Source organism: Chinchilla lanigera, unplaced genomic scaffold, assembly GCF_000276665.1.
Source record: "Chinchilla lanigera isolate Chin_1 unplaced genomic scaffold, ChiLan1.0 scaffold00005, whole genome shotgun sequence".
Classification (NCBI taxonomy): domain Eukaryota; kingdom Metazoa; phylum Chordata; class Mammalia; order Rodentia; family Chinchillidae; genus Chinchilla; species Chinchilla lanigera.
In genome coordinates, this window is record NW_004955406.1 from 15,793,479 (window position 1) to 15,806,349 (window position 12,871).

The following is a 12,871-nucleotide window of genomic DNA, read 5'->3' on the forward strand; positions in this document are numbered from 1 at the left end:
AAAAAAAAAAAAAAATTTAAATTTATCATCAACAGCAAATTTCTAATCATTATAAGTATTTTAAATACTCTTTAAAGATAGACTAAGTCAGAAACTACTACTGTATTACTATTTTATTTTTAGGAAAAAAAGATAAATTTTAAAACTAGTAACCACCTGGATTATATTACAGTGAATCCAGTTAAAGTAGAAAAGCCTCAACTAGTTTTCTTCAAACCAAGTTCTTACAAGTTCTTAAAACACAGACATAAGACTGATAACTGACAATTCTGAAATACTTGCTTAAAGACAAAAAGCAATTATAAAACAATTATTTCTAAGCTAGAAGTCACATTAATATAAAGCACTCAGAAATTTACAGGCAAAAATGCTAATTATAACTTGGAAGAGAATTTAAAATCTGGAGGAAAGTATGTCAGTGTTCTTCATCCCTCATACTTACACCTAGCCATAGAATGAGACCAAGTTTCCACTAAGCTTCTGGCTTCACATACGTCGGAATCAATTATTTAGTTGTGGTTCCTACTCACACACTTATAAGTAAACTATAAGTAAACTTTAAAGAGCCCAAAATTCACATTTATTAGTCCTTATAAAGTCTACCCTGTTTACCTCTATCAAAAATTCACAGATAATCACACCTACTCTAAAAAAGTTTCAATCTAAACAAAACTGCATTACCATCCTATTGCCAAGAAAAAGTGACAAACATGTTTCACTTTCTTATTTAAAGTTTGAACTAAAAGTTTTAAAATGTGTAAGATGTTAATAATCCTCTAAAAGAATGGATTTATATACTTATAATAACACTTTCATATAAAAGAATCAATTCCATTTGGCAACAGGTAAGAAATCATGCTTATCTACCATTCTCTAGTTTACACATTATAATATCTCTCACACACATATACACTATGCAACAATAAAGTGTAAATTATACTTTACAATGCAAAGTATGGAAACTTTCTTCCTCAGAATCTAAAGCAAAATTGTTAAGTCCCTGAGAGCAGCAGTATGGTTTAGATTGATACTCAGATGAGAAAGTTGGCATCAGTGAAGACCCCACTCCCAATCCAACAAAGTCTACTTCATAATTTTGTTGTTTGTTTGTTTGTTTGTTGTTTTTTGAGATAGGGTCTTGCTATGTAGTTCAGTCTTGCTTTCAACTCATTATGTAACCTGTGCTGGCCTCAAACTCAAGATGATACTCCTTGCCTCAGCCTCCGAAGTGCTGGGAGTACAGGCATGCGACACCGCATCAGGTTGACAATTTTTTTAAAACAAAATCAATTTTTTTAAACAAAATCAAAATAATTAGTTCATCTCTTAAGCATACTATAAGTCATGCTTCAATGAAATATCATGAACGATGAAAACTAAGTCACATTCTAGGTTAAGTATTTACTCAAAAATATATTTTAAACCCATATAAAACTGAGATTTAAGAAAAAAATCCATACTTGTAAGATTATCATAAAGCATGGGAAATTCACACAAAATGCCACATTATAAAAGTAGGAACAAAATAGATAGGACTTTTTTTTTAAAAAAGACTGCTTCCTTTCCCTTTTTCCTCACTTTTTAGGGAAAGAGCCTGTAAAAATAACAAAGAGCTTGCTGTCAGTTGGATTCTTGTAGACAGAAAGGGAGTGGGGAGGAGGGGAACTATTTAAATGAATCCAATGGAGATTTCTGAGCAAAAGAAAAATGTGAGATTTATTGTTATGAATTATTTTAAGCAGGAAAGAAAGTTCAGGTTTCTAGCAACAATGCACCAGAGAACAGATGAAAAAACCACTGCCAGACTCCATGTGGTACTTAGATCTAAAGAAGGCAGCAAGAAAAGCATAGACAGGATGTGACAATTATGCAAATCAAGTTAGGACAAATAAAAAGGGGTAAAGGAAACACTTTACTTGGAATTTTATTTCGCACACAGTTTAGTAACTATAAACATAAAATGCACAGTTTAATAAACATAAACCTAGGTTCTACACAAGGGATTCAATGATCTGATACATAAAGAAGGTCGTTGTTATAGAAAAATAAATGAATCCTAAAAAGGTTTTTTTTAAAGTAAGCCTGCTTAAAAGAGATCAAACCTTAATAGCTAGGACTGAAAACCAAAGCTACCCAGCATTTAAACAATGAAGCTAATAACTATGATGGAAAAGAGGTTAATATCATTGCAACTACACATTATTTCTTAAAAATAAAGAAAAAAGCAAATATAGTGTAACATTCATCACAGCAATTATTTCATATTTTAATTTTAAGGGTCATTTTTAAAGAGTATTTACAATCTACATCAAATATCCCAAATGTCTTTCTCCATTTCAAACTGATGTTTGAATCACTTGATTAAAAAAGTATCAAAATCTTTTAAAATTGTTAATATAACTGCCAGAATCTCATCTGACAACTTCACAAGCAATTGTAGCAATTCTCCAACACTTTCATAGACTTCATGAAATCTTGTATCATTCACAAGATCTGCCATTTTATCTTACAATTAATCATATCTCTTGCACACAAAATCCTAAGCCAAACTAAAATTTCCTTGCTGCTAGCCTGCTAAAATGCTTCCTACCTCTCTTCCCTGCTTCCAATAACATAAGATTGGGAAGGACAAGATAGTGTGCTCTTTACCTTCCACATGGAAACCAACATATACATTTTAAAATCTAAATTAGATTCTGTATATTCAAAAGCTTTTCATCATATTTATTCTTTTTTTTCCCAAGCGTTGGCTTAAATGTCATCCCCTTGGAGAAGTCCTACTAGCCAAACCATATTCAAACTTCTGGCAACTAATGTATTAATATTATGTTATGTATTTGCCTATTTAGTATCTCCCCTAATCTCCACAGACACACCTTAAATGGTAAAGTTCTGTAAGGGTAGGAGATTTGCCAGCTAGATTGAACACCTAGAACAGTTTCTAGCATATTAAACACATTCAATAGAGAAAATAAGTGAATGTACCATATTCATTAAGTGAATTAAATGAATGCCCATGTTCATAAAATCAAACAATCAGATATTAGTAACAAAAACCTGTAAGAGATAGAAAAATATGCTACTAACAATCAGAGAGGGATACGACAATGGAAAGAAATCACCAGTTCAGAAAGTATAACTTGTTATGATGTGATATTTTTGCTTTCCTGTGTATACTTACATAATAAAAATTGTCAAACATCATATATATCAGAAAATGACCACCACATAAAGGTATCAATACCCACCAGACATAGCTACTTAAAATGTTTTAAAGAAAATAAAGTTGAGTGGAAATCAGCTGAATTACACAGGTAAAATGACCACAGAATCAACTAAAATTTAGAAGAATTTTTAATACTATGACTAGTGCAGGAAAATGTCAATGCACCCTGATTTCACTAATGAACTTTAACTAAAACCTCCCCAAGACCACTTTCTCCACATACCATACCAAACTAGATACATAATAGCTTTCCCAAACTGATAAAGGTTCTAAAGGTTACTGTAACATACTAGCACTGGATTTCCTGATATTCCACATGTTCTCCTAAACTATCTGTCTGAAAGCTTCCATTACACCATTATCCTAAATGGATTAATAAATAACAACTGTGTAAAACTGTTCTTGCTCTGAACATTTCAGGCAAAAAATTTCAAAATTCAAATGTATAATACATATTTTAGTACCTATTTTAAAATTAAAAATTTAGCACATATTTCATGAAATTTTACAACTAGAAGGTATATTCATTCAGTGTATTCTACAAATATTTAAATGAAGCTTAGCATTATTCTGGGAAAGGCAGTCATGAACAAAACAAATATAATGCCTGCTCCAATAAAGCAAATAGAATAAAGAAATAAATCTGAGTTATAAAAAAATATCAGAGGGAGCTAAATTAACAATGTATCTAATATCATTTTAAATCTGCAGAGTGTCCATCAAGGAAAATTCAATGAGTTAGAGAAAAAGTGTAAGATTTTTATAATATTTTCCCCTCAATATTACCATTTCATGTTCCCAAACTCAACTTTGACTATCATCTGATTTTAACTCAGAAGATATGTATAAAGCTACCATTATTTCAAGAAATTCACCAAATTTCAATCCAACTGTGAATTCAAAATATACATACAACTCACTAGTTCTGAATCAGAAGTAATTATTTTTTAATCATTATTAAAACAGATGGGCCAGGGGCTGGGGATTTAGCTCAGAGGCAAAGCGTCTGCCTGGCAAGCGCAAGGTCGTGAGTTCGGTTCCCGGTACCGGAGAAAAACCAAAAAAAAAAAAAAAAAAAAAAAAAAAAACAGATGGGCCACCTGAATCTCATTTCTAGATCATAACCAGAAATAATGTCTCAGGGTTTCACACATTACACTGAAAAGGCTCACAAGGACCAGTACCATATGCATACATTGAAATACAAATCCTGAACAAATCCTACAGGAAAGCTTTATACCTGTGTGATGGAGAAGGAGCTTCAAACTGAGGCACTGTGCTGTCTTCACTCACAGGAGAGTATAAGCCACTCATTTCCTAAAAATACAATTAGTTGAATTATAGCAGATATCCAAACAGAAGATGAGTAACTCAAAAACAGAACACTGTATTCCTTTCCAGTAGTGGATTTTCATCAGCCCCTTTTGATGTCAACACCCAAATTTCTCAAGGGATCTTCTCCAGAGAGAATAAAAGCCAAAAAAAGCTGAAAATTTGAGAAATAAGACTTTTCTGTAGTACAAATTGTTAAGGAACTATAAATTATCCAATCCTGTTCTTCACTAATGATGCCACCAAATATGGAAAAAAGACAAAACCAAGTATTTTAAGAAGACAAACAGTATAACATGTGAACACTGAATTAGCAAATCATTCATTTGTGCAATAACCTACTGACAGGCATTAGGCCAAATAAATATGAAGGTGTAATAACTGGATCATAAGATTCAAGTATTTAAAATTTTTAAAAATATATCATTTTCTGCTTTAAAAAATTCCCTATAGAAAGAAAATAACATGCTTATTAATTCAAAATTTAGCTTTATTTAATAATTTTTTATCATTAACCTAAGAAAAAGACCTCATGATCAATTATTATCACATAAATCACAGTTTTAAATCACAGTAATAACCAACTTTTTTCATATTCTACATTTTGATTCTTAGAAAAATAGGAAATTTAAAAATGTTTCTCAGACTGCATTATCACGTAGAAGTATTGCTGGATAATTCAGGTTCAGCTCACTCATACAGCCAATCAAGTAACACAAATATAACAAGCTGGGAATGGTACATGGGATACTAAAAGTCCACAAAATATTAAATCCATTATCCTTGAACATATACATATTCTGCATGTCAGAAAAAAAATTGTAATATCTGAGTAATAAAAACCATGTGTTAAATTTAAATACTGTGAAAGGCAATAAATAACTTCATATTCCAATAGCAAACAAGATCCCAATAACCCTCCAATGCAGTCTGTAACTAAACTAGATTATATTACAAATTCCCAGAATACTGCCAACATATTTTCTTATCTCTGTTTTAATTACCTTTACAATTTAGTAAATATATAGGAGATAAAAATTTTTACTTAATAAAGGAATATTAAAGAATCATTTTAATGGTAATAATTAGGATTCTGACAGAACTGACTTAACATGATAAATTATCATGAATTAAGAAAATTAAGTGATTTTTGTTTCTATTTTAATATCAAGAAAATATTCGTATCTTTTCCCATAAAAATGCACTCAATCAAAACTAAAGTACCATCTGTTATTTTTTCATAATCAAGACCAATCTCATAAATTTAATGCAGCAACTTGAAAGAAAGGTGACAATTTCATGAAATTGAAAAATTGCTAGAGATGTGAGAAACTGTTGCTTTCTTACTTCCACTCTTTTAATATCCTCTTCCAAAACACTTAGTTCCTTCTGGATCTGCTCCAGCTGCTATAGATTAAAGAGACAGAGAGAAAAATAAAAAGCTTAAATCAAACTACACCAGCATCATCATGTTCATAAATTATACTTGATAGATGATTTCTAGAAAACTGAGCAATAATGGTAAATTAGGAGTATGAAAAAAAATCACCATTTAAAAAAAGCAGCTCTAAGCTATAATGTTCAAATGTAAAGACTGAATCTTTAAGGAAACATAATGTTGTACTTCTTTAATACAACAGGGATTGACTTTATATTATAAATATGAAAGATGAACAATGACAAGTGATTGAAAAAGATACAAAATATTTGAAGAACTTTAACATTACCTTATTTGTTAAAAATACAAAAATAAATTCAGCATGTCTCCTCACTAATCACCCCATCTTAAAAGTAAAAGCCTGAAACAGGTTAAATCCCACCACCTAAAAGCAATGATAAATTAGCATCTTAACATGTTCTTAGGGATTTTTAAAACACATTTAAGATTTTAATCTTTTCTATTTTCTCCGTTGCATCATAACCATTTTGCGTGCTATTTAAAATGCAAACACTTTAACTGATGAATAACATTTAACGATACATTTAAGTAGTTCTCTTTTGTTACAGATTTGTCTACAAACTATGATAAATAATTTCAAAAACCAAGAATAGTACACACACCTGTAATCTCAATTCTGGGAGGCTGAGGCAGGAGGATCACAAGTTCAGGCCCAACCTGAATTCACTGGATTGTCACTGTGACTTAGAGCCTGTCTCAAATTTTTTCAAAAGGGGGTAGGAACTATAGCTCAATGAAAAGGCCCTGGGTTCAAACCCCACTACCACAAATAATAATAATAATTTTGAAACATAATGAGTTTTTTTCAATTTTATCTCATTTTGAATTTAGAAAATACTTCAGATTTTATTAAGAGTGTATGATGAAATCACTAAACCAAAAGACAGAAAATCTTCATTATGTAACACACTACTGCTTTCTAGAAACACTATATCAATTTAAATTTCTATCACTAGCATAGTCTGCTCTTACTCTAACTACAAATATTGAACCAATTTTTAAAATATAATAACCGACCAATTTTAATGAGTAATTACATAACACTGATTGTTAGATGTAAAACAGGTACTATTACATATTAACAAGGTGAAGCACAAAAAGGTTAATTAAGTTTGCCCAAGATCATTCAGCAAGTGGCAGAACTAGAATTATTTCCTTTTCCACATCCCCAGAGGGCACTGAACCCAGCACCTTCACGCTTAACTACGTCTACAATGCCTACCTGTACACCTTGGTTTTTATTCTGAAAAAAGATCTCACTAAATTCCCCGGGCTCGGTTCAAACTTGCAATCCTCCTGTCTCACTCTGCCAGAGAGCTGGGATTATAGGCCTGTGCCACCGTATCTGGCTCAGAGCTGGAACTCAAATCAAGGTGACCTTCATGTTCCAGAATTCATGCTTTTAAAAACCACTAAAGTTCTACTGTGTTCTCAAAACAATTTGTTATGTTTTATTTAATGACTGGTAAGTGTGTGTGTGTGTGTGTGTGTGTGTGTGTGTGTGTTTACGTTTATTAGTTAGCACCTTCTTTTCTGTAGCAATATGGGCACAATTGGAAATCTAGCTGATAACTTATTAATTCAAATATTTTGCAATCCTAGGCATTTTGCTAAGCATTAAAAAGAAGCGCAGAATAGAGGCTGGTGATCAGAACAACTGGAGAACTAAAATTAGATCTGAAATAAACTCAAAGACTGAGTCTTAAAGAATAGAACATTTCCAGGTGGAAAACAGTGGGTACAGACAGAATAACCAGAGTAAAAATTAACACATGCAATAATTCAAAGGTACAAGAAAGGGAAATAATAAATCTGAAACAATGGCAATTAACGAAATTGCCCAACATCAACTAGTACTGTGCAGTTAGAAAAGATAAAAACAAAGACCAGATGGTAAGAAAACCCCACGTGTAAAAAAAAAAAATGGACAAAGGAAAAGCAGTACTAACCAGAAGGGAAAGAAAGGTCAATGGCAGCCACAAAACCAAGGGAAAAGTCACTATATTATCAAAGAAACCTGGGCTTAATACAGTGATCATTGCTGCCAAAGACTTTCAACTCATCTACTTTAATAAACTTTCATTCACCTTAAAATTTGTCACATGGTATTTTTACCTTAACACAAACATTGCTCTTCTTGAAAAGACACTTCTTGTCTTAAAACTCTCAAATATAAGATGATCAACTGAGAAGTTCTGATATGCTCAAGTTTATAGAATTAGGGAGGAATTCACAACTTCCTCTCCACTCCATTGCCAACAATCAGTCGCCCACCCTAACCTAAAAATTATTCCAGTCTAGCACATATAATGTAGCTAAATTGCTCTCTACCAATTTTAGTCATTTTTAAATTATGAGTTATTTCTACAACCACTAATGACTTGGCTCAAGAACACTGATAATTCCACTGATGCTGCCCACTAGGTCAGTAAGGTATCCCCACTTTTGAACATTTTCATTTAATTCCTTTGCAAAGTTCCACTCTTAAAATATTTATGTGAACAAATGCTTTATTCTGAGGGATCTTTAGTATGACTGCTTTAAAAAAATAAATCTAAAAGGAAAATAAAACTAAGTATTAACAATGTCAACATCAAATTACATCCAACACTACTTGTACGTAATACATAACTGAGATAAAGTTAACAATTTTTGTAACACATTTGGAAGTAACAGAAAAACTTTCTAGGGTCATCTGAGATCTCCAAATATAAAGAGTTCTTTTCTCTGAAGATATCTCTCCCATTCTCAAAATGCCTTAACACTTTTGTTGGGTAATATATTTACTGGTATATATGGAGACATTATATGTAAGGTGAAGTATATAAAACTGCCAATATTCAAATAATTCTTACTTCTAAAAATAATAATTTCATATAGGTCTATTTAAAATGAAATACAAAGGTAAAAATGCTGGGGCTGGGGATTTAGCTCAGCGGCAAAAGCGCCTGCCTGGCAAGCGCAAGGTCGTGAGTTCGGTTCCCGGTACCGGAGAAAAACCAAAAAAAAAAAAAAAAAAAAACAACAAGACCAACAAGATGTTGGAGAAATAAGACAATGCTACTTCAGAACATGGCCCTAAGGAATCAATAGTAGTATTCTCTTAATAGTGTCAAATGCCAAAGAAAATATATAGAAACGTTTACATTTAAACGAAAAGTTTCAGGCGGGGCGTGGTGGTGCATGCAATCCCAGCACTCACAAGGCTGAGGCAGGAGGACTGTTGTGAGTTCAAGACCAACCTGAGCTACAAAGTGAGCTCAAGGCCAGCCTGAGCTGCATAGCGAGACCTTGTCTCAAAAAGACAAAAATAAATAAATAAAAAATAAATGAAAAGTTTCAGATGTCCTTATTAAATGAAATGTAAAGAATTCAAAATTTAAAAGTCCTCAATGAACATTAGCTCTGATATCTTTGGGACTCATTTATTTGAAAATATCTTTGGGACTCATTTATTTGAACTCCACTATTGGTTGAAAAAGATAAGCCTGGGTATTAAATTCATGTGAATTCTGTTTTTTACAAGCTAATGTAATCTAGAATGGATTTTTTTTATAATTATTTCAAACTAAAGAATATACTGCTACATTTTTAGGGAAAAAAATCTAGTAAAGAAAAAGGAGTAGTAAAAGCATACTAATTCTAAGAGTTACTACCAGACGCAAATTTAGCTAGATAAAGTGCACAAAGTCAAAGTGAAGATGAAATGTGCAGATCAAAACCCTGTTTCACACTACCACCCTAAAAATCTGTATGTATAATACCTAATGACAGACTTGATTTTATAACTTCATTGACTCCTCCCACAGCAATATTTTTAAGTTATAAAGAAACGATACAATGAGCATGACTTAAAATATGTAAAGAAGGAGCAAAATAAGAAAACATATTTAAAAACAACCACTAAAAATTACACAAAGAAATGCATTCAAAAATATTATATATGAATTTGAGGTGGCATGGTGGCACATATCTGTGATCCCAGCACTTGGGAGGCTGAGACAGGAGTAGCACAAGTTCAAGGCAAGCCTGGGCTACAGAGTGAGGCCCTGTCTCAAAAAAGAAAAAAATAATTATATTATGAATCAAAATGGAATTCTAAAAAAGGAGGTCACCACTCCACCAAAAAGCCAGGCATGGTGGAACACACTGGTAATCTCTGTGAGGCAGAAAGGATCCAAGTTCTAGCCTAGCCTGAGCAACTCAGCAAGACTCTATCTCCAAATAAAAAAAATATAATGGGGTGAGATGTAGGTCAGCACTCCCTGGATTCAATCTCTAGTACAAGGGGGAAAAAAGATCTGCAAGGAGAAAACTATAATAGCCAACAACAGAAGACAGAGAAAAGAAACAGAAAATAATAAAATGATAGGCTAAAATGGCCTAAATAAAAGACTGAAAGTGGTTTATACACTATCCCAACTATATACTTCCTATGAGAAATTTACGTCAAACACAATGATTCAATAATATAGTAAGAATACAGACTTAGAAGGATACAGAAAATTTTTCTCACAAATGAATCACTTTACACTGCTCTTGTAACTGAAAAATACACATATTTCCAAACACAAGTATTTCAAAATTTAATCAACTATCAGATGGTAGAACAAATATCACATCCAAAGGAACAAAATACTAGGTTTTTTCTGATTATATTATAATTAAAATACAAATCTGTAATAAAAAAACAAAAAAACTCTCATGTAAGTCATAAGTTTATTTCTAAATAAACCACAGTCCTAATAAATAAGTACAATAAAGATAAGGAATTATTTTGAATTAAACAACAACAAACAAGACACCAAAATCAGTATATGCAGCTAAAAAGAAAAAGAAATCATGGCCCAAAATGCCTACAGGACAAAAAGCAATCTGCACATAATATGCACAACCAAGTCAAGGCACTAGAAGGAACAAAATAAACCTAGAGCAAGTAGGATGGAAATAATAAAGAACATAAATTAAATGGAAAACAAACATAAAACAGAGGATGAACAAAGCCAAAAGTTGGTTCTTAGATGAAACCCATAAAATCAATACATGTCTGCCAAGAACTGATCAAGAAAAAAAGGAAAAAGGGAGCAACTCAAGAGACAGGATTAGGAACGAAAGACATCACTGCAAACCCTGGGGATACTAAAAACTTGGAACTCCGTTAAGACATCTTATGCCAGAAAGTTTTAAAGTTATGTTGGAAAAACAAAATTATGAGAAAAGATAACTCCTTTAAAAAGTATAATATATCAAAAGTGATATATAAAACAAAAACTTGAATAAAGCCAAATAAAACAATGTTCAACAGTTAGTTGAAGCAATAATTTAAATTTTTTTGACAACAACCACAGGTCCAGATGCCTTCAACGGCAAGATCTTTAAACATTTAACAAACACGTCAATCCTAGACTAACCAAGCTCTCCCAAAAAACATTTTAAAAGGTATATTCCCCAATTCATTTGGTAAAGCTAACAGAATCTTTACTGACAAAATTGTACAGAATTCATATAAAAATAAACAATCTCATTATTTCACTCATGAATAAAACTATAAAAATCCTAAACAAAATATTACTAATCTAATTTACATACAAGAAAATACATATAATGACCAGGATTGGTTTACACAAAGAGATGCTGGTAGGGAGAGCTGTCCTGGTGGGTTTTCCTAGAATGCAAACCATGTAAGAAAAGATATTCTTGGGTCAATCAGGGTGGCTAGTCACTGTGAATGCAAAGTTGACTAACTCTATAATGTTAAACCAATGTAACTATTCACTGTAACAGAATGAAAAATAATATGACTATCTCAGATGCATAAAAATTTTGGAGTATAGTCAACCCTACAAATAATTAAAGAAAAAAAAATTACTTAACAAACTAGGAATACAAATTTAACTCCTGAATGATAAAAAATACCTACAAAAAAACCTACAGAAAACATCATACCTAATGGTGACACGTTGAATGCTTTCACTTTGAGATCAGCATCAAGACTAGGATGCCCAGCTATCACCACTTCTATTCATCATTGTACCGGATGTCCTAGCCAGCAGAGTAAGACAAGAAAAATAAATAAAAGATATAAGGATAAAGATCATGAAGACACTAAACTATTATTATTTGCAGATTATGGTGTGCACATAAAAACATAAGAAAATCTACAAATAAAATGGAATTAATGGGTTTAATAAGGTTGCTGGATTTAGAAAAAAAAACCTGTATGTGAAAATAGACTTAATTTTTACATACCAGCAACAAGAAACTAAAATTAAAGACACTGGCATCATTTATAAAATCAGCAAAAATTACTAATCAAAAAATAAGACTGATACCCTGAAAAATACCAAACTTTTAAAAGATTTTCTATAGCCCAATAAATATATATAGAAAATATGTATATGTATGTGTGTGTATATATATATATACATATACATTCATACATATACACATATGTCATAGAGAAATAGCATGTTCAGCGTACCTTGGTTCATGAATTCAATTCTCTCCATGATTCCAGTCACAAACTGAACTGGATGAGAACCAAATCAAACTTCCCCGTAAGATCAACACTGAACCTAACCACTGAGTTTGATTTGGTTCTTGTCCAATTGGATTTATGACCAGAATCATGAAAAGAATCAAGTTTGTGAACTGAGGCACCACTGTGCATGGACTAGATGACAGTACTGTAAAGACACATTCTATTTGTCCATGGACTATGAGTAATCCTAATTTAAAAAAAAAAAAAAAATCACAATACATTTACCATAGAAATGTACTACATGATTCTTAAATTTATATAAAGATGCAAAACACCTTGAGTACCTAAAAGTTTCCTGAAAAACAATAACTCA

General features: G+C 31.8%; 1 protein-coding gene across 2 annotated transcripts in view; it reads right to left on the bottom strand.

Moving 5' to 3' along the window:
- Window positions 1–12,871, bottom strand: part of Rfwd2 (ring finger and WD repeat domain 2, E3 ubiquitin protein ligase) — a gene marked incomplete at its 5' end in the record, with an annotated part of 196,761 nt that overhangs the window by 130,933 nt on the left and 52,957 nt on the right. For both annotated transcript variants that reach the window (XM_013520966.1, XM_013520960.1), the window contains 2 exon segments: window positions 4,467–4,543; window positions 5,906–5,965. In XM_013520966.1, coding sequence (XP_013376420.1) covers window positions 4,467–4,543; window positions 5,906–5,965 — 137 coding nt within the window.